General features: G+C 44.1%; 1 protein-coding gene across 2 annotated transcripts in view; it reads left to right on the forward strand.

Moving 5' to 3' along the window:
• Cnksr3 (CNKSR family member 3) overlaps nucleotides 1-14642 on the forward strand; it is an 87287-nt gene extending 72645 nt beyond the window's left edge. Inside the window, exons 8-13 of one of the 2 annotated variants that reach the window (XM_026393804.2) lie at nucleotides 2897-2965; nucleotides 3207-3353; nucleotides 8356-8480; nucleotides 10082-10275; nucleotides 10755-10844; nucleotides 12933-14642. In XM_026393804.2, coding sequence (XP_026249589.1) covers nucleotides 2897-2965; nucleotides 3207-3353; nucleotides 8356-8480; nucleotides 10082-10275; nucleotides 10755-10844; nucleotides 12933-13222 — 915 coding nt within the window. In that variant the 3' untranslated portion in view covers nucleotides 13223-14642. The remainder of the gene's footprint in view (nucleotides 1-2896; nucleotides 2966-3206; nucleotides 3354-8355; nucleotides 8481-10081; nucleotides 10276-10754; nucleotides 10845-12932) is intronic. The other variant, XM_077801757.1, reaches the window with a different exon arrangement.
• Nucleotides 14643-21794: the final 7152 nt, after the last annotated feature.

Below are 21794 nucleotides of genomic sequence, written 5' to 3' on the forward strand. Positions count from 1 at the left end.
CTGTTTTGTCTTTTGATAAAAGAAAATAGCATGATCTTTTCTGAGTGTTTGTGATAAACACTTGATTTTTGTAGTAAGAAAATTACATTGCTTAAGGTAGTTGATGAATCCCAAGTGGATTGCACAGTTCTGATCCACAATGAAATGGAAGACAGTTGTGTCTTTAATTATCCCCTGTTGAGGAAACACTGAGAATCAGAAGGGAAACGTTTTTATATCATCTTACCTGATAGGTAATATCAGCACAGGAAGCTCTGTTTTTAGGCGGGGGGAGGATGCTAAAGAAAAGGTGCTCAAGGCTTTCCATAATTCACCCTCATCCTTGTTGGAGAGTTGGTATATTGCCGTTCAACCATAACAGGAAGTGATATCCACGTATCAGTCAGTACATTGTTCTGGAGTCCGATGGATTTAGAAGGTGAGCATTGGTGTTTTCCAAGAGCTGAAGGTTTGCAGTCATGTGATTTGGTTATTATATGGTTTGACTTAACCAGACCTGGGGGGTTCCAGACTCTACCTGGCCTTCTTGAAGCAACTTCACGTAGAATATTTCCCCATCATTACCAGCAGGCATAGATTCCTTCCTTCTACCCTGTCCCTTTTGCTTAAAGAAGAGAGTTAATAAAAGTTTAAACAAACTGTTTTTGAATCAAATAAATGTCCAATGTCATTAATGATATATATACCCCTGAATTCCAACCAGAATCATACTTCTGGGTGACAGATCTGGATGTCATCTATTCTGGTGGTGCCATGAGAGAAGTGGTTACTATCTTGTTAAATATCTAAGAAAGAAAACTTGTCTTATCCCATTGGGTGATCCATTTAAAAATCTTACTCATTCTTCAGTTATTCAGCTTGTGTTTTTTGAATACCTAGGATGTGCTGGACACTGGGCTAAGTCTTACAGGTGAGGGTGGGAAGTAGGTAAGAGCCTGCTTCTCAATGGATACTTTACACTTACTGGTGTGTATTGTATCCTTGAATGGCAGGAGAAAATGTCAGCTCCAGGTTAGTTTTCTGGCTGTCACTTAAGGTCCCAATGATTTCAAGTCACAATGTTTTCATGGAAGCTTAGAAGGGTGAGTGGTGGTGGGCAGAACTGGACCATTGCTTTCCAACTGTGTTGTCTCCATGTTTCTCCATCTTGACCTCCAGGCTGGATACAATCCAGTAGGCCATTCTCAGACTGCCAGTCCAGTGTTTTGGAGAGTTACCCGAGAAGTCAGGATCATTTCACTGGGATGATCGTCTATCGGACTTCTTTTTTGATATTATGATATTATTCAAGATCTTGATGAGAGTCTTGACCCATTAGGTTGGTCTCTGGAGAATGAGGGCATTATTCTTCAGGTCATCACCCATCTGCAGGAAACCAGAGCAAGCCTCAGTTTTCAGTAGTTGGAGTCATGGTGAAGACAGGCAAGAGCTCCTGCCCTAGGGAAAATTTTGGTATCAAGCTCTCTCTTTACCAGTGTTCTGCCAAACACAGCTCTTAATTGCTTGGTCAGATATTTGAGAAACAGCTGCAGGAGGATCCTTAGGAAGGGAAGTCAGTTCAGGACATTTGTGCATGTGCTTTGAGATTGTACGGCTCTAAACTGAGGCATTCTGGCCTCGGGGCTTTCTTTTATAAAACGAAGCTTACCTTACATGAAACCTTTGTGCAGGATGCAATGATGGGCTAAACATCTGACACGTGGGTGTGAAAAGGAATGTAGATAAATTCATGTTTTAAAGAAAGCGCTCAAGAGAAAGAGACTCAAGTTAGGCTTGGCCCTGTGGTACCCACGTTGCAGGTCACAGGTGAGGCTTCCTGGTTGTAGTGGAGGCAGGTTAAATGTTTTCAGATATAAAACTGGCACTGTTACTTGTGTCTTGTGTTGAGCACAGCTAAATCAGAAGCAGAAGTGTTTGTGTAGCTGAATTCTGCTCGCTAATTTCCTGTTGAGCCTATCACGGCAGTTGAGTGGGAAGAATTCAGCAAGTGTGTTAGGGTTTCATTGCTGCCCCCTCCCGTGTTCAAAGGTGCTATTTAGTTTAAGCGTAGCTGTAAATTGTTTGAAGATTCAGCTAGTTACATAAGATGCAGAATTAAACATTCAAGCCTAGATAATGTTGACTTAGAATCTGAAAATCAGAGGCTTCACCTTTTTTCTTCTCTTGGTATCTTAAAGACTTCTCGGTTACTTACATGAACCAGAGTGCCATGGGCAAAATATTGGACAAATGGACTATGTTCTTTTCATATGTATCTCTGTTGTTGCAAATTAATAGCAGTGCATTATTTGGGAGAAACAAAGTCTGAACTTTTTCTTGACACTGAAGATTCACTCATTTTGAATTTAACCTGAAAATGAAAAAAATAAAATTCATTGTCTTTAAGGAAATAAATTTTCTGTTTGCTACCAAATTTCTATTTTAGTAGAATCATGGTAATATATAAAACAGGATTGAGGGAAAACAAGATTTATATTCAGGAAGGAAAAGGGATGGCAGAGTTACAAAGATGATCCCTACAGGTTAAGCAGTGGTTTTCTTTTACAAGACTAATAGGCATACGTACAAGGTGTGTTTTAGATGAAATGGCTTCTAGCAGCTAATCATTTTGACAGTGTGTCCAGACTCTCCCTGTAGGTTGGATGAACCAGCTGTTCTGATGGAGAGATTATCAGTGACAACCAACACTAATAAAATAGATGATATGGTGTTTATATGTCGGGTTCCATGGACTGCGGCATCTTGAGGCTAAAAAGCATTCTTTTTCCTGAGAAAATTTTATTTCTGTTGCTTGTTGTCTATATAAGAATGAAAGAAAGTGAGAGAGAAGAAATAGAAACAGAAATAGAAATAGAAGGTGTAAAAAATTCAGACCGGTTCCTTTGTTTCTGTATAGTCTCCTGCAGACAGATCTCAGAAGATTCACGCTGGTGATGAAGTCATTCAGGTTAACCGGCAAACTGTGGTGAGTTTGTTTATTTGAGACCTGATTTTCCCTTTTAGAACTTTTAAAAAAATCAAAAGTCTTTTTTGTTTAATTTTTTTAAAGCTTTTCTGATTCTATCCAGCTTTCCACTGTTTTAAGCAGTGCTAAGATGAGCAGTGTACCTATTTGCTCTCATTTTGATTTCCTTGCCATCAATTCATAGGCTTGATTTTTCATTATTCATGAGTCCGTCTTTTCTCCTCATTGCCTTGGTTTGAAGGTGGGATGGCAGCTAAAAAACCTGGTGAAGAAATTGAGAGAGAATCCCACTGGAGTGGTGTTACTGCTCAAGAAGAGGCCCACGGGTTGTTTTAACTTCACACCTGCCCCCTTGAAGAACCTGCGCTGGAAGCCACCTCTCGTGCAGGTAGCTGTTGTCCTAAAGCCTTCACCCAGTATCTGTGTATGAACAAGGCTGAACGTCAAAAAAAAAAAAAAGAGATTACCTTTGAAGGCAACTGGTTTTAGGAGTTGGTTTGTGCATGCTTAGATAATCCTGCTTATATGAAAGTAAAAATTCTAGATCTACTCTAGCCACTAGCCTTTGATAACTATTTAAATAAATTAATTAAAGGAAAAGTTCAGTTCCTCCCATCTTCCTAGCCTCATTTCAGATATTGAATATGCTCACATGTGGCTCATGCTTCATATTAGATAGCGCAGATATTGACATTTCCATCATGGCAGAAAGTTCATCTTAGATCTTCTCATCTTATAAACGTATACAACTCTGCACAAAGGAACCCTGAGCTTGGAGAGCCCACATGGGGTTGAGTCTTTAGTGGCTCCCTACAAAGGCGTGGTGGGTGCTGTGGATGTGACCTGTCCATGGAGCCCCGCAACAGCTCGATAGCATTGTTTAGGTGTCAATCAGAACTGACAGTCTTTGATGATGATAAAAAAACAAACTGACTTTGAGTTTTGTTATTTAAATTCCCTTCAAACAATATAGGCCCTTGTGTCTATACCTGGTTCAAGGAGCTCACTGCTGAGATGTCCTAATAATGTGATTGATCCTGAGCGTTTACTTCCTAAGCCAAGAATGTAAAGAAATGACATTTTATAGCTTTTTATAAAATTGAGATTATAATTTTATGTGTAGCTACTTGTGATCTTTTTTTCTTTTTTTGTACATCTTCACATGGAAGGTGGATAGTCTCAAGCCATCAGTTTGGATACTTCATGATAGAGAACACTGCAAATATATCTATAAGTCTAGCCCATGGGAGGGTGGGGAGGTTTAAAAATAAATAGTATGAAGTGGAGGGTAGAGTTAGAGGACACATGATTAAGACTACTTTATTGGAATATGTATATGTTGTGCAATGGCCAAATCAAGCTAATTAATGGATGCATTACTGCACATACTTATTGATTTGTGGTAAGAACACTTAAAATCTACTCAGCAGTTTTAAGTGTGCAATACATAGTTATTAGACATCATCACCATGTGGTATAATAAGAACTCTTGGACTTCTTCCCGCCACTGCCCCAGCTCACTGAAAATCTTGTCTTTTAACCAACATCTCGCCCACCCTCCTTCCCTTCTCCCTGGTCACCACCTACCTGTTCACTCTTGGCTGCTGAGTTTGGGGTTTTCAGATGGCACATAGAGGTGCGATCCTGGAGTCTTTGTTTTTCAGTGCCTGGCTCATTTCACTTAACACGGTGTTTTCTACGGTTCTACGATGTTGAATGGGTTGTCTCTTCATTCTGTTGGTTATTTCCTCTGCTGGGCAGAAGTTCTTAGTCTGATGCGATCCCTTTTGTCTAGTTTTACTTTAGTGGCTTGTGCTTTGGGGTCGTAGCCAAGATATCACTTCCCATAGCTGAGAATATTGATCATGCCCAGCTGCTTTTGTTTAGTGGCTCAGTATAAAAATTTAAACCTGTTTAGATTTAAATGTTGGATTCTCCGAATGGGACACTTAATGTCTTAGAAGTGCTTTATTCCTGGCAGAGAGCTGATGGAGTGCCTCCCAGCTGCCAGCCCTGCCAGCTCGCTGCTGCAGGGGAGATGCGGGCTCTGAGGAAGAGGCCATGTGGACTGTGACGGGGAGGGCGCCTCTTCCTGATGAGCTGGCACCTTGGAGCTGGGAGTAGGTGGGACCCGCACTGGCAGGTGAGAGTGTGTGTCTCGGAGGTGAGCGCTGCTCTTTCAACACTCTCGCCCACACGAGCTGCCATCAAGGAAGGGCAGAGTTTGTAGGTCAAAGCATCCTGGTGTCACCAGATAGCTATGGGCCTTGGTGGCCCTGCGCAGGAGAGGCTGCTGTCCTCTGGAGAAGGGACAGCTGTGAGCTTTTAGGTGAGGTGACAGCCACAGCAGACATGGGTGGTCCTGGTTGGTTCAGGGGCTCTGGGTTGGCGAGGAGTGAGTAGCTCAGACTCCCTGAAGCCAGAGGTGATGGATAAAACGCCTGGTCAGCGGAGACTGTGTGGTGCAGGTACAGAGGATGAGGCTGAGGGGGTGGACTTCACCCACAGGTGCAGGTTGGTCCCTGCTTTGCATTACTATCGCTACTGTTGTGCAACAGTTGCCATAACCAAGCACCATAGATTGGGAGGTTGAAGTCCCAGATAAGGTGTTGGCAGAGTTGGTTTCTTCTGAGACCTTGCTCTTCAGCTTGCAAGTAGCCGTTTTCTCCCTTTGTCTTCACGTGGTCTTTCCTCTGTGTGTGTCTGTGTCCTGATCTCTTATAAGGACACCAGCCATTGATCCCACCCTAGTGACTTCATTTTAACTTAATTGGCTTTTTTGGGGGGGAGGGTACCCAGGATTGAACTCAGGGGCACTAAAACACTGAGCCCCATCTCTAGCCCTATTTTGTATTTTATTTAGAGACAGGGTCTCACTGAGTTGCTTAGCGCCTTGCTATTGCTGAGGCTGGCTTTGAGCTTGCGGTCCTCCTGTCTCAGTCCCTGAGCTGCTAGGATTACAGGCATGCACTGCAGTGCCCAGCAACTTAACATGATGTGCAAATACAGTGACTTTCTGGGGTGCTGGGAGGTAAGGCTTCAAGGTCAGAACTTGAGGGGACAGCAGTTCAGCACACTGCAATATCTAGACACGAGAAACACCGACCAGGGAGGAGTCCCTCGTGTAGGTCCAGGTGTGGGGCCAAGGGGTCCTGGGCAGCTCAGATGAAAGATGGACAGTGCCAGGGACCTCTTGGGAAGCAGCCACACGGGGGCTCAAGGAGCAGCACAGCCTGGTGGCCAGGAGGGTGGCTCTCATGTTGGGTCCCTCATCTCAGCTCTGTCACTCATCAGCTCTGGGCCTTTGGCTGGTGTCTAACCTTCGTAAGCCTCGCTGTCCTAGTGTAGTGCTGGCTCTTGGAGAGGGCTCTGGTAATGCCAGCAAGACAAGGGAAAAGCAGGTGTCCAGGGTGATGGGAAACCTACGAGGTGACAACAGTCAGAAAGTTAAGAAGCCACCTGGAAGGCAGAGATGGCAGGAGTCTCGAGTCTGAGCTGGAGGTGACAGAGGAAGGTCCACAGGGATGTGTCCAGAGCATCCTGGAAAATCATGTTTAAGTACAGGCTCCCCAGCCCCCGGTGACTCCTGGAAAGACCCGTGGAAGTCTCACTCTTGCATTTTATCCAGATTTCCCTTCCTGACATGTTTGGGAAGAGCCCACGGCGAGGGAGAAAGGTATTCAGTTTTGCATCTGAGCCACCATCAAATGGTGGAGCTGTTGAACAGCTCAGCTACCAAGTGTTCTTGTGAAGTGTCCAGGATATCTTCAAAAGGTGAATGCTGGTGGACGAATCCTTGGTGAGCTCACCCGCCCCCGGGCCCTGGGCCCTGGGCCCCGGGCCTTCCTCTGTGTTTCATTCTTCCCTGTTCTTCAGGCCTGGGCACTCACCACTCTCAGGAGGCAGCTCTTCATTTTTTTTCTTCTTCTTCTCCTTCTCCTTCTTCTTCTTCCCCAGTGCCTCACCTGTGCTAGGCAAGTGCTCTACCACTGAGCTCCAGCCCCAGCCCTCCATCCTCTTCTTTTTGACTCATTAGTGTTACCCTGTCACAGAAGAGGTGTTTCGTTCTGCTTTGAGGCCACAGTCCTGGTAGATGAGGGTTGATAGAGCCGTGTATCAGCACCATGTGCAGAGTTCAGGGAGTATCTGTCCTGTGGAGATAATTCCAATCTACTTTTGCTTCTGAGGTTTTAAGGGTCTGGATTCTGGCCCCGTGTCTTCAGATATGGTCCAAGATTGACAAACGCAAGGTTAATTTCATACTAAATAGAAGAGACAGATTATGCATTCATTGGTGGCAAAGTCTGCAAGAGGGGGTTGCTGTAGGAGGCTGAAGACTGGGCCTGGCCTCTGTGTCTTGGTGTCTCTGTTGAAAATAGTCATCACTCTGTGACTCCCCTGGTGGCTACTGCCAGCTCTGGCCACACCGGCTCTTTGGTCCTTTCAGGCTTGGAATCTGGTTCACAGTCTTCCTGCAGTGACAGCTTCTGTCACCACCCAGGCAGAGAGGGTATAAAGGTAGCTTTCTGTACCTGGCGCAGGTCCAGCACAGCTCTCTCTGGTCCCTGCCAGATGTTTGCCCATCTTGACTGTGAGACCTCCTTGCGGTTCTTTATCAACCAGAAAAGTCTGTCGTTGTCATTGTTAAGAGTGCAGAAGGATAAGATTGGGGGACTCACCCAAAGTTTAAAAAAATATAGATCCTTTGAGATTGGTAACATAATTGAAGATTGGTAACAAAATGAAGCCATGTGTACTTTAAAAATTTAATTAACTTAAGTATATGAGTATCTGCAGCACGTGTACAGCTAAATTCATACACATGAAATTGTGTGCTTACTTGGTGACAAGCAGTGTCCTAGGCTCTTTGAACAATGTGTAATCCCTTGATTTTTCATAGCTACCCCCGTTGAATACTGTTCTTATTCCCATTTATTGCCGTCTCATAGTTGAGGCACAGGGGTTGAGTGCCTGGCTCAGCGATACACAGAAATCCAGGAAAGCCAGGATCACACCCAGAGTTCTGAGCCCACACTCCTCGTCAGTACTAGCGCTGCTGTGGAATTCCGTGAATGAACTCAGCCCTCACTGCAGCTCTCTGCAACAGTGTTCTCCGTGTCACTGTTTCACAGAGGAGGAAACTGAGGCTCGGGTGTTCCACTGATTTTCTCAGAGCTCGACTTACACCCTGGCACCTGGCTTTTGAAACCCTGCGTTAATTCTGAGTGTCTTCCGGAAGCTGAGTCCTATAAATAGCTGTGAACCTGTGGATGACCTTGGCCTCTGCTTACTCAGGGCTGGCCTTGGCTTGGGGAGGGAAGGTGTGACCAGGGTAATCTCCTTGCTGACTGACCTCTGCCCTTTTTTGCTCTGTGTGGCTGTCACTGCAGACCTCGCCCCCACCCACGACGACCCAGTCCCCTGAAGGCACCATGGACGCCTCCCTGAAGAAGGAGAAGCCAGCCATCCTGGACCTTTACATTCCTCCTCCGCCTGCGGTTCCCTACTCTCCTCGGTACGCGGTTCCCGTTTTCATGGTGTGCTAGCCCCCGTGTGGGTAGACGAGCAAGAGGGGCGTGAAAACCTCCAGGATCTCCAGGATCTCGAGAGAGCAGGTTGCTGGGCTGCAGTGTGGCCGGCTGAATCTGGAGCTCACTGGTCTCACGGTGTGGAGGGTGCAGAGGGAGGTGCAGGGGAGGTGCAGGGGAGGTGCAGGGGGAGGTGCAGGGGAGGTGCAGGGGGAGGTGCAGGGGGAGGTGCAGGGGAGGTGCAGGGGGAGGTGCAGGGGAGGTGCAGGGGAGGTGCAGGGGGAGGTGCAGGGGAGGTGCAGGGGGAGGTGCAGGGGAGGTGCAGGGGGGTGCAGGGGGAGGTGCAGGGGAGGTGCAGGGGAGGTGCAGGGGGAGGTGCAGGGGGAGGTGCAGGGGGAGGTGCAGGGGAGGTGCAGGGGGAGGTGCAGGGGAGGTGCAGGGGGAGGTGCAGGGGAGGTACAGGGGAGGTGCAGGGGGAGGTGCAGGGGAGGTGTAGAGGGAGGTGCAGGGGGAGGTGCAGGGGGGTGCAGGGGGAGGTGCAGGGGGAGGTGCAGGGGAGGTGCAGGGGGAGGTGCAGGGGAGGTGCAGGGGAGGTGCAGGGGGAGGTGCAGGGGAGGTGCAGAGGGAGGTGCAGGGGAGGTGCAGGGGGAGGTCTAGGTGATATGGGGCTTGAAGCTGTGCAGTTTGGTGGGGGAGGGGGGCTTTAAGAAAAGAATACAGAAATACTTTACTTCTGAAAAGTTTACAAAACGATATACTCCTGGGACCTGGTAAGGGCCTCTGTGAGGGGTCCCAGGGAAGAAAGGGATGTGTAAGGATGAGGAAGAGAGGGAGCTGGGGCCCTTTCATCTACCTGGAGAGACATGTGCACTCATGCACCTGCGAACACACATCACTAGGACACACAGCAGGCAGCAGCCTCTGAATTTTGTCCAGTGGTGTTTTCCTGATTGCCTAAAGGAATTTGCTAAGTGCTTATTATTATTATTATTATTTACCATCTGGTAACTTGAGATAAACCAAAATTAAGTTTTATTATAAACTGACATTTAGATAGAATTAGGGTGGAGTCCGTGGTCCAACTTTTTCCGGTTTCTTTATTCAGTTCAGAAATAGTCTCCACTGGTTACTATAAAGCATCCTTTGTCTCTGTGGCTTAATCTTCAAATCTAACAACTTCGTTATACATCAAGAGTCATATTTGCTGAATCTTGACAAAGATACTGCTCTTGGTGCAAGGAAAGTGGTTCGGTAGCTCACGCTTCAACTTCTGATTCTTGACACGGAGAGGAACTTCAGCTGCAGGACAGAACACAGGAGCACCAGAGCTCTCTTTGCAAAAGCATCTTTTTACCATTTAGATCTACGTGACCAAAAGCTGCCTTTCCTGTGATTCATTAGGGTCACAGTACTTGTTCTTATTTGATTAGGAGCTGTGTGTTTGGAGGGCCATTGGGGTTGAGTAAAGTGACACTTTTCCTCCAGTGGAGAGAGGAGTTTTCTCACGTGTGCTCGTGGGGCTACGATTCCAGTGATTTTTTGGTAGGAGACGAGGTGAGCTTCTTCATCGTTGCACGTTATCTTCCAGGGATGCCTACGGTGGATTCAGCAAGTGTAAACAGCCGTTGCCTGGCCCCAAGGGTTCGGAGTCCCCGAATTCCTTCTTGGACCAGGAGAGCCGGAGACGAAGGTTCACCATTGCTGACTCTGACCAGTTGCCGGGGTACTCGGTGGAAACCAGCGCACCGCCCACGAAAATGAGAGAGAAGACACCATCTTATGGTGAGTTTCCGAGCGTTTGTCTCGTTCTGCTGTTATCCCTGTTACTTCTCCTCCCACCCCTTCCTTATTTGGAACTCTTGGGTGAATTTGGCAGGCTCCAAGGGTAATCCGAGGAAAACATCAACCTCAATGAAATTTTAAGTATGAGACCTTTACTCAGCTCTGGAGCGCGGCCTCGTGAGTCATTGCTCTGCTGGCCGCGAGGCCCAGCTGGCCAGGCTCACATTTCAGGGTTAGCTCTCGCTGCCTGGTTTTAACTTGTGAGTTGTGGACTCAGAGGCTCAGGTTTGGCATGCCTGTGTCCCAGTTGCTTGCTATGGAAACACAGTGCTTTAAAATACTTCCCTTATTTTAAAATCTGTGATTGCTTCTGCTGAAGGGGCTGTGCTCATGTGGGGATCTAAGTTGGAAATGAAGGGAAAGATGCTGAAGTCCCCAACCTCTCCAACCTGGTCACTTTCCTTCTTGTCCCTTTGAAGGCAAGCCCCGGCCTTTGTCCATGCCTGCGGACGGGAACTGGATGGGGATTGTGGACCCTTTTGCCAGACCTCGAGGTCATGGGAAGAAAGGTAGGTTTTATCTAAGAAGACCTGGGCCTGGGCCTCCGCTCTATTCCTGAATGTGTGATGATAACTGCAAAGTAGTTAGCCTCTCCGACTCCCATTCTGTCATCTGTTAAACCAGGTCTGCTGAAACTTTCTAAGGCTCCACTTATTTCTGGGATGGAATACAGGGAAAGATTACATAATCCCCGTTAGTGAGTGCACATGTCCTGATTAGCAGTGTGGGCTTTAAAAAGGCTGTAGACCTTTTAAAAAGGTCTATTTAAAGTTTTTTTTTTTTAAAACAAGTGAAATAAATTGCTTATTAAATAATCTCATCCTGAATTATTGACTTATTACTGGAATCCATTTATTTATTTTTTCTGATGAACAATGTCGAGTTTTTTTCTCCTCCCCTGACATCAGCTAGGGCCTTGGGAAAGTGTCTTCTGAGTACTGCTGTCACTAGGCTTGTGCTAAAGGGACAAAGGGCCAGGATGCCAGTCTGTGGTTCAGGATACTCTTAGTTTACTTGTGAGACTGAGGAGCAGTCAGCAGGTGGCAGGCTGCGCTTTGTTTAGATCTGGGCATGCTGACATCCTGATTGTCATGGTTCTGAGCTCCACGCAGCCTTTTTTGTTTTGTTTTGTTTGAGAGATGGAGCATAGGAGTTGGGGAGTATGAAAATGGGAAATGGGAGTCCCCTCCACTCTTTCTTCTGCATTTCTTGTGTGATTGATCCAGAGTTGCAGATGTCGGTTTGCATTTAGCCAACGGTATTATTGGGATGTAACTCACAGAGCATGAACTTCACTTTTCAAATGTACAACATGGTGGTTTTTTGGATATTCACATTAGTCACCACAGTCTTATTTCAGAACGTTTCCATCATCCAAAAGAACCCCTGTGCCTTTTAGCCATTCCCCTCAATTCCAGTTTTCCCCAGCCCCTGAGTGACACTGATCCACTTTGATTCTATTTGCCTATTCTGGACATTCCATATAAATAGACTCATACAATGTGGCTTTATGACACTTTTTAAAAGTGACTTTTCCCCTTTGGTTACAAAAGCAAAACAAGTCACAAAAGCAAAACATTGGAAAACATCTAGAAGGCATGAGAAGATAAAACTCAGCTGGAATCAACTTCCACAACCTAGGAGCAATTACTGCGAATGTTTTGTGTATCTTCCAAATCATTCCTATATTTACATATTCTACACTTGGAAAAATGTGGAAAATGGAAAAAACCCAGACGTTCAGGAACACTATGTAAAACGAATCCTATCTAGAGCATGTTTTTTTTTTTTTTTTCACTGCAGTTGCATTAGTGTTCCATCTCATGGCTGGATACCTATTTATTCAGTTTGCAATTGTTGGACATTTAGGATTTTTTCTGGGTTTTTCACAGTTAGGAATTGTGTTTCTATAAGCATCTGTGTACATAGATCTTTGCACATTTTGGGGAGTGGAATTTCCAAAGACTGCTATGTGTTGCCAATGTGTCCTGTGTCTTAAATTCCTGTTTAGTTTCTTAAACACCTCCTCCATCCCAGGAGGTCTGCTGGCATTTAAGACAAAATCGTCCTTTGTTCAGGAATGTCCCAATCATTGCAGATTTTTGCCCATCGATAAAGGTGAATGGTGCCTGACCTTCATTCAGGGTGACATCCAAGGGCACCCCACCTTGCTAAGCGCTCATTGGGGGTGTTCCAGGAGCAGGAGCACTGCCAGCATGTACTTCATGCTCAGGTGCTGAGCCAGGATGGCTGGGGAAGGAGTGAGAGAATCTTACCGCTTTCTGTCATTGGTTTGTGGTTTTAAGTGAATTCTGAGGGTTTTTCCAGGGGTAAGGAAGTGCAGGCTCTCTGGCTCTGCTGGGCCTCGTGCTCCCTGTTCAGTGCAAGAACAGCCTGAAGCAGGAGGGACCCGTCCACTTGTGCTCTGTGAACAGCCACCAGGTGGGCCTGCCCAGCCTTGGGGCCTTGGAGCCCATCCAGAAAGGAGAGCTGGGTAGGGTGTCCCCTTTCAGGGTGTCATAGGCTGAGGACCCTCCGTGCGGCACTGTGCCAGGGATTGCTGTTTTAACAGACTTGTGTGCTCTCTCCGGACACAGGGGAAGATGCCCTCTGCAGGTATTTTAGCAACGAGCGGATTCCCCCCATCATCGAGGAGAGCACCCACTCCCAGTACCGCTTCTCCAGACCCACGGCCGAGAGGCACCTGGTGCGGGGTGCAGACTACATCCGCGGGAGCAGGTGCTACATCAACTCGGATCTCCACAGCAGTGCCACCATCCCATTCCAGGAGGAAGGGACCAAGAAGAAGTCCGCCTCCTCCGGGAAGTCGGCAGAGCCGTCCCTGCTGGTCAGCTGGCTCACCCGCCTCAAGCTATTGACTCCCTGAGGGCCGCCCTGGAGGGACCCCTGCCTGTCTCCTGCTACCAAGTGCCTCCTTCCTCCGCGGACAGACCCTCGGGACCTCACCCACAGTGTTATGGAGTGACCTTGTGTGATTTCACTTTTTCCTTTTGGAGAGTTGTATGCTGCCTTTCTCGGAATTTTGAAGTGACGGGATGGCGACAGATCCAGGGGACCGCAGGTGCTGCTCGTGGGGCCGGAAGGAGGGACGTGGAGAGCCTGCTTTCCCTCCTGTCCCCGGCACTGGAACCCGGAGACGCACTGTAAATCCACGTGGGGGCCAGAGGCTGGGGTCCTCATCAGGAACTGGCAGCGTTGGTTCTTGGTTTCCTGGGGTGGGGTGGGGGGACTCACTGGTGGCTGTTGCCACACCGATGTGTGGGTTTGTGGTCCATCTTCTTCATCTGAAAAAGCCAGTGGAGAACACATTTTTGTTTTGATTTTTTTTTAAAAGCTCTATACCGTATTTTAAGTGCAGCGACTTTGACTTTGACTTTGACATTGGCAGGCACCTGGGATGCTCTTCAGAGCAGAGTTTACATGTAGACCTGTGACCCTCCGTCAACCCCCTGTGTCATAGTGGTCCCCGTCTAGGTCAGTGAACACACGAGCACATACGGATAGGGCTCATTACACACCGAGAAGGGTGTGGTTATTTGTGAGAGGTTGTCGTCGATGTTGTCATGTATTGTCTTTAGGGGAAAAGAAGCTATAAGATTTGCTGAAAGCCAAAGTATCATTCAGGAAGGTCAAGCAAGATTTAGGTTTATGAGAGACACATCAGTTTGCAGTTTGACCTATTCAGTGTCTATCTTTGGTTTTTGATTTCAAGTGAATTATGAAAATTCTATGTTGGTTAAAAAAAAAAACCCTACAGTTCTTCAAAACCGTATACATTTTGCTAATTAGAAATATCTTGGAAAGCCTCATGGTCACTAATTTTCAACTAGCATCAGGTATTTTGAAAAAGCGTCTGGATATTAACTCTTGTTTAAACTGAATGTATGATATTTTGTTAGAACGGAAAAGTACTATCTTGTTAATTTAAGTGTTTTAAATATAGTTGTATATTTTTCTTACTCTTAGTCACCTGTCATTGAAATATTTCTGTTTTGCGTCATTCATGAAGCTATGGAAGAAGAGTGGTCAAGGTGTCTTCAAAGATTTACAAGTGACCGCCGCGGCTGCCAGCAGTGTGGGCACTAATATTAAAAAACTGCAGTCAACCCTCCCAAGCATTTGAGGGTTTCACGAATTAGCAGGGGAGCCGCAGACACAGGCACAGAGTAAAATTACAACAGGAACTCTTTCCAAGTGCACTCCTGGAGGAGCTGGTATTTCCTACTGCAGATACCCTCCTCATATCCCAGAGTGGTTCATTCTGCTGAATTGCCTGAAATTCAACCCGTGAGGGAGTCACTGGAGGTGGTGAGCCTCTTGTCTTTGGAAGGCTTCGGGGGGTGGGGGGGGTGGGTAAGGGAATTGGCAGCCACTGGCCGTGAGTGTGACTGAATTCACTCAGGCTGTTCACCTTCGCCTCTGGGGGACCTGCAGGAAGACAGGGTGTGTGCACCACTCACAGGAGGGGTAAAAGAGGCTGGAGCGTGTAACTGGGTGGGTGTGCCACACGGGGTGGGAGGGAGCCCCATCAGAGGAGAGCCGGGCCCTGCTGGTGTTGCTGGTCACCTGAGCTGGCTCTGTGTGTAGAAGGGTGGCCATGTTTCCTTTCACTCCCTGGAGCGAGGGGAGGGTTCTTAGTGATGTAGTTCCCCAGCTTCATGAGTTAAAAAGCTTTGAAGGGCTAAGCGTGGTGCTGCACATCTGTAATCCCAGCTGCTTAGGAGGCCGGGGCAGGAGGATTGTGAGTTCAAAGTCAGCCTCAGCAACTTAGTGAGGCTCTGTCTCTAAATTAAAAAAAAAACAAAAAAAAACAGGAGTGGGGCTGGGAAAGTGGCTCAGTGGTTCAGCACCTGGGTTCAATTCCAGTTACCAAACAGACAAACAAACAAACAAAGCTTTGGAGGTATTAGCCCTTTTCAGTGGAGAAGATGCCACATGTGCATTGAATGACCATCCTAAGAATGGCTTTTCAGAACCAGTCTTCACTGTATGCAGTGCCCAACTCAAACCACTGTACCAGATTCGTACTTCTCAGACTCTTTCTGCAGCCATATGGAAGGCCAAAGAAGGTTCTGGCTTCCTCTGCCTTCAGTTAGTCTCTACAATTTTGTTTTGGTTTGTACTTATATCTGGATATCTCTTATAAATTGTGTTTGAAAAATATATTGCTGCTAAAAAATTGTAAACATCTCCTTTTGAATATATCCAACAGTAGTTCATATGAATTTCTTAGACCTGAGTGGACACTGCTCGTGTCAGTCCAGGTATCGCGGTGGACATGTTAACATGAAGATGCAGGATGACAGTAGGTAAAGGAGTGCTCTTGGCGCTACCTGACACCCCACCTTTTTGTAGTAAAGGTTTCATGTCATCACCTTCCAACCATCAGGTGAAAATCATGCTGATAAAATATATTCCAACAAAGGCCTCACATCTCTTGCTGTTCTGAAACGAAATGAACGGATTAACAAATTAACTAGTCTCTAAACATACCCACCTAACTAAAATATACACAAGTGCAAGCTGAATAGCTAAATGGCTGTTTTACTGTGTAAGTGCTGTCGGGGAGCCACCTGTGACAAGGTGTAATGGAATAAGGGACCAGGCCGCACCTGTCCATGAGATGAAGAAGAAGAGGGCGGAGCAGAGAGAGGAAGCCCCCTGCAGCTCCTCGGCACCTGACTTAGGAAGGAAGACGGCGCCTCAGCTAGGTGAGTGATCAGGGAGCAGCTCGGAAACCTAACGCTGAACTGGAAAAAGAGAAAATCCAGAGATACAGAAAGTTGGTAACTTGAGCGTCAGAAGTGATCCCTCAGAGATGCACCGCCGGCCACCAGCAAGGCACGAGGCTGGGGGTAGAGAAATTGAAAAGTAAAGAAACGGACCCAGAGAATCCTGGGTTCACAGAGGAAGGCGGGTTTCAATGGACAGAGTTTGTTGGGGGGGGGGGCTCAGAGAAAACAAATCCAAAGGGTCCACTGGGGTGAAGGTGTCCGTGGGGACAGCTCTAGGGGAGTGCCACACAGAAAGCCCTGGAAAGGATCCTCTATGTTCTCATTTTTTTTTTTACTTTAAAATTTTTAACTTTTTTCAAACACTGTTTTTGTATTGTATCATTCTTCACATTTCTCCCATTATTTTCTGTATATGAGTGTGCGTGTGTGAGTTGTGTATGTTCCCACCACCTACCTATCTACCTACCTACCTACCTTTCTACCTACCTACCTACTTATCTACCTACCTATCTACCTACCTACCTACCTGTCTATCTTCATGTGACTTCAGTGGCTCCCTCCTGCATGCCTTCATTATGTAGCCTGGCTTAGACTTCTGTGGGTACAATTATGCGAGGGTTTGAGTAGTTTTGATTTTGTTTGCTGATTCATTCTTATCTAGGTTCTGGCCCTTCCTAGCTCCCGTTCTTCACTCTCTGCTACCAACAACAGCCAAAGTCTCTTATTTCCTCCTCCTCTCTTGTTTTCATTACTTTAGAAAATTCATTCCTTCTTCTTTACAGCTGACATGTGTTCCCTATCTCCTGTCTCTCCTCTCATCACCTTTTCAAACACTTCAGCTTTTTCTTACCTTCCTACCCTATTTCCTCTTACTCAAGAAACTGTAATCCTACTAAAACTAGAAATTATATAGATGAGGTAATTCCTACTCCAAGTTGTGATTATTAGTACAATGGACAACTGAGTAGACACCTGCTGTGGAATGCCTGATCTAGTTCACACTAATTTAATTATTTAATCTATTCTTTTTAGATATACATGACAGTAAAGTGTATTTTTGTCATATTATACATACAAGGAGTATAATTTTCCATCCCTGTGGTTATACCTGATTAGGAATTACACTGGTCGTGTATTCGTGTATGAACATAGGAAAGCAATGTCCGATTCATTCTACTGTCTTTCCTATTCTCAACTCCTCTCCCTTCCCTTCATTCCCTTTTGTCTAATCCAATGAACTTATATTCTCCCCCCACTGCTTCCTGCCATAATGTGTTAGCATTCGCATAGCAGAGAGAACATTTGGCCTTTGATTTTTTGGGGGATTGGCTTGGCTTATTTAACTTGGCATGATAGTCTCCAGTTCCCTACTGGAAAATGCCATAATTTTATTCTTCTTTATGGCTGAGCATATTTTTTACCCATTCATCTGTTGAAGAACACCCACGTTGGTTCCATAACTTAGCTATTGTGAATGGAGCTGCTATAAGCATTGATGTGGCTGCATCACTATAGTTGCTGATCACATTTTTAAAATTATTTTTATCATTGGTACTGTTGTTAAATGCTGACCCACCATTTCTATATAGGTGACAATTAGTGTTATCAATGACAAAGTAGATACCAGATATTTATCTTAAGGCTGTACATCTGTTGCTAACATTAGTGCCATCCCTGGATCCCTCCTTCCTCTAAGAGGGGCTGGAAAGAAATTGGAACACTTCAAGATCACAGAGTTGAGATCCTGCTATTCAGAAATACATCCCAACCAAGAAAAAGTGAATCTCATCACATACATGATGTAGCCTCACTTGAGCCTTAACATTACTCCAAATAACCCAAAGAATGGAAGCGACAAAACCCCCAAACCAACAATGATCCAAGGAGGAACAATTAGAGAGTGACCTCTAATTGTCCCACCCTTTGACATCTACTCATATATTAAAAACAGAGAGAAGTCCCAGAACAAATATACAAGAGGACATGAATATACAAGAGGAAGGAGGACCCATCTCAATTGATGTGCAAGTTTAAGACTTCTGAAAATATGAGGAAACAGGCAAAAAATTTACTCCCCAAATTCACTATTCTTCTTCAGGATCCCACTGATATAGAAGTGGATGAAATCCCAGAAAAAGATTATAAAAAAGATTATTAAAATGTTAACAAAAAATGATGATCTAAGGAATGAATTCAGAAAGTAAGTATAGAAGATGCTTCAATAAAAAATAGTAAAAAGAAACCAAGTAGAACTAAAAGTGAAAGACTCAAACTGAAAATTCACTTGAAAGCATCACCAAAAGATTAGATTATGTAGAAAACAGAATTTTAGCCCTTGATGAGAGAACCTCAGGCCTTAAAGACAGGCTCTGTGAACTTGAGTATACAGAATGCAGTAAAAGAAAAAAAAATTATGGAACATGGTGAGAATATACAAGAACACTGGGACAATGTCAAGATACCAAACCTGAGAATAATTGGGATAGAGGAGAACATAGAGAAGCAAGCAAAAGATAATTAAGAACATTTTCGATGATATTGTTATAGAAAATGTTCCCATGTCAGAAATGAAATAGATATTCACATACAGGAGGCCTAGAGGACCCCCAAATAGACTTAATCAAATAAGAAGTTCTCTAAGACACAACATAATCAAAACACCTAACAGAAAATAAGGAAAGAATATTAAAAACTGCAAGAGAGGAATCTCAGGTCACATTTAGAGGCAAAAATTAAGGCTCACTTTTGGTTTCTCAGTTCATACCCTAAAATCAAGGAGGGCCTTCCAAACTCTAAGAGAAAACAACTGCCAGTCAAGGTGACTAGGCCCAGCCAAGCTCATTTTTAAATTCAAGGAGGGAAGACCATTAAAACTTTCCATGCAAAAATAAACTAAAGAATTCAGGATGGCCAAGTGAGTGCTACAAAAAATACTCAAAGATAAACTGCACACAAAGGAACTCAAAACAAATCCTAAAACTCCTAAACAGAGGAAGATCAATAGAAGAGAAATCCACTAAGTGAGAATCAAGACAGTATTAAATATAACAAAAAATTGTAATGGCAGGAAACCACAAACACTGATCCACACAAATAGTGAATATTAATGATATGAACTCCCCAATTAAAAGAGACAAAGATCAGCAGAATGGATGAAAAAACAAGATCCAACTATATGCTATTTATAACAGACTCATGGGCAAAGACACACACAGGCTGAAGGTAAAAGGATGGAAAAAATATTCCATGCAAATGGATCCTGAAAACAAGCAGGAGAAGCTATTCTTACATCAAACAAAGTAGATTTCAAGTAAAAATTAATCAGAAGAGACAAAGCCACTACATCCTGATAAACGGAAAAATACAACAAGGAGCTATAATAGTAGTAAATATTTATACCCCCAAAGTGAGTGCACCAAATTTTATATATATATATATATATATATATTACTCAAGAACATTAAATCTCAGATAGTCCCCAACATACCCTTATCACCAACACACAGGTCATCATGACACAAAATCAATAAAGATATTTCCAACTTAAATAATACTATTAATCAAGTGGACCTAATAGCCATCTACAGAATATTTTACCCCAAGCACCTGAATTTATCTTTTTGGCAGCTTATGGAAATTTTCCCAAAATAGACCATATTCTAGATCACAAAGTAGATCTTAGCAAATACACAAAAATTTGATATACTCCCATGTATTTTATCAGATCATAATGGAATGAAACTAGAAATAAACATCAAGGAAATTGAACAAAACTCTTAAATGAAAAAGGAATTAAAAAAGAAATGAGAGTAGAAATCAAGAAATTCTTCAGAACAAATGAAAACAGAGATAACATCAAACTGTGAAAGAAGTTTAATTTTTTTTCTTTTTAGTTATATATGACAGTAGTTATTCATGACAGTTCATTGTCTAATCTAATGAACTTCTATTCTTCCCCTTCCCCCTTGTTGTGTGTTAGCATCCACTTACCAGAGAAAACATTCAGCCTTTGGTTCTTTGGGATTGGCTTATTTCACTTAGCATGCTAGTCTTCAGTTCCATCCATTTAACAACAAATATCATAAAATCATTCTTTTTTTGTGGCTTAATAATATTCCATTGTGTATATGTAGCACATTTTTTTTATCCTCTCATCTGTTGAAGGGCACCTAGATTGGTTTCATAGCTAAGCTACTGTGAATTGAGCTGCTATAAACATTGATGTGGCTGTGTCATTGCAGTATGCTGATTTTAAGTCCTTTGGATATATACCAAGGAGTGGGATAACTGGGTCAAATAGTGGTTCCATTCCAAGTTTTCTGAGGAATCTCCATACTGCTTTCCAGAGTGGTTGCACCAGCAGTGTATGAGTGTACATTTCCCCCCACATCCTCACCAACATTCACTGTTACTTGAATTCCTGATTATTGCCATCCTGACTTGAGTGAGATGGAATCTCCATAGCTTTAACTTGCATTTCTCTAATTGTTAGAGATGATGAACATTTTTTCATACATTTGTTGACCATTTGTATTTCCTCTGTAAAGTGTCTGTTTAGTTCCTTAGCCCATTTATTGATTGGGTTATTTGCTTTATTCGGTGTTAAGTTTCTTGAGTTCTTTACACATCCTATCTGAGGTGTATGTGGAAAGATTTTCTCCCATTCTGTAGAGACTCTCTTCACATTCTTGATTGTTTCCTTTGCTGTGAAGAAGCATTTTAGTTTGATACCCTCCCACTTATCGATTCTTGATCTTACTTCTTCTGCTTTAGGAGTCTTGAGGAAGTCAGTTGCTAAGCTCACATGATGGGGTGTTGGGCGCACATTTTCTTCCAGTAGGTGCAAGGTTTCTGATCTAATTCCTGGGTCTTTGATCCACTTTGAATTGAGTTTTGTGCAGGGTGAGAACTGGTGTTAAATTTCACTCGGCTACATATGGATTTCCAGTTTCCTGAGCACTATTTGTTGAAGAGGTTGTCTTTTATCCAATGTATATTTCTGGTGCCTTTGTCGAGTGTGAGAAAACTGTTTTAATGTGGGGTTTCTCTGCGTCTTCTGTTTTGTTCCATTGGTCTTCATGTCTGTCTTGCTGCCAATACCATGTTGTTTTTATTACTATAGCTCTGTAGTATAATTTAAGGTCTGTTATTGTGATGCATCCTGCTTCACTTTTCTCACTAAGGATTGCTTTGTGTATTCTGGGCCTCTTATTTTTCTAAATGAATTTCATGATTGCTGTTTCTATGAAGAACATCACTGGAATTTTAATAGGAATTGCATTAAATCAGTATAACAGTTTTGGTAGTATGGCCATCTTCATACTACTCCTGCCCCTTCAAGAGCATGGGAGATCTTTCCATCTTCTAAGGTCTTCTTCAATTTCCTCCTTTACTGTTCTGTAGTTCTTATTATAGAGGACTTTCACCTCTTCGATTTATTCCCAGATGTTTTTTTTTTAATTTGTTTTGAGGCTTTTGTGAATGGAATAGTTTTACTAACCTAATTTATCTTTCAACTGATTCATCGTTGGTGTATAGGAATGCAATTGATTTATAGGTGTTAATTTTATATCCTGCTACTTTTCTGAATTTGTTTATGAGTTCTAGAAGTTATCTGGTGGATTTTTGTGGCATCTTCTAAATATAGGATCATGTTATTGGCAAACAGGGAGAGTTTGAACTCTTCTTTTCCTGTTTGTATCC

This window comes from Urocitellus parryii, chromosome 8 (assembly GCF_045843805.1).
Source record: "Urocitellus parryii isolate mUroPar1 chromosome 8, mUroPar1.hap1, whole genome shotgun sequence".
NCBI lineage: Eukaryota > Metazoa > Chordata > Mammalia > Rodentia > Sciuridae > Urocitellus > Urocitellus parryii.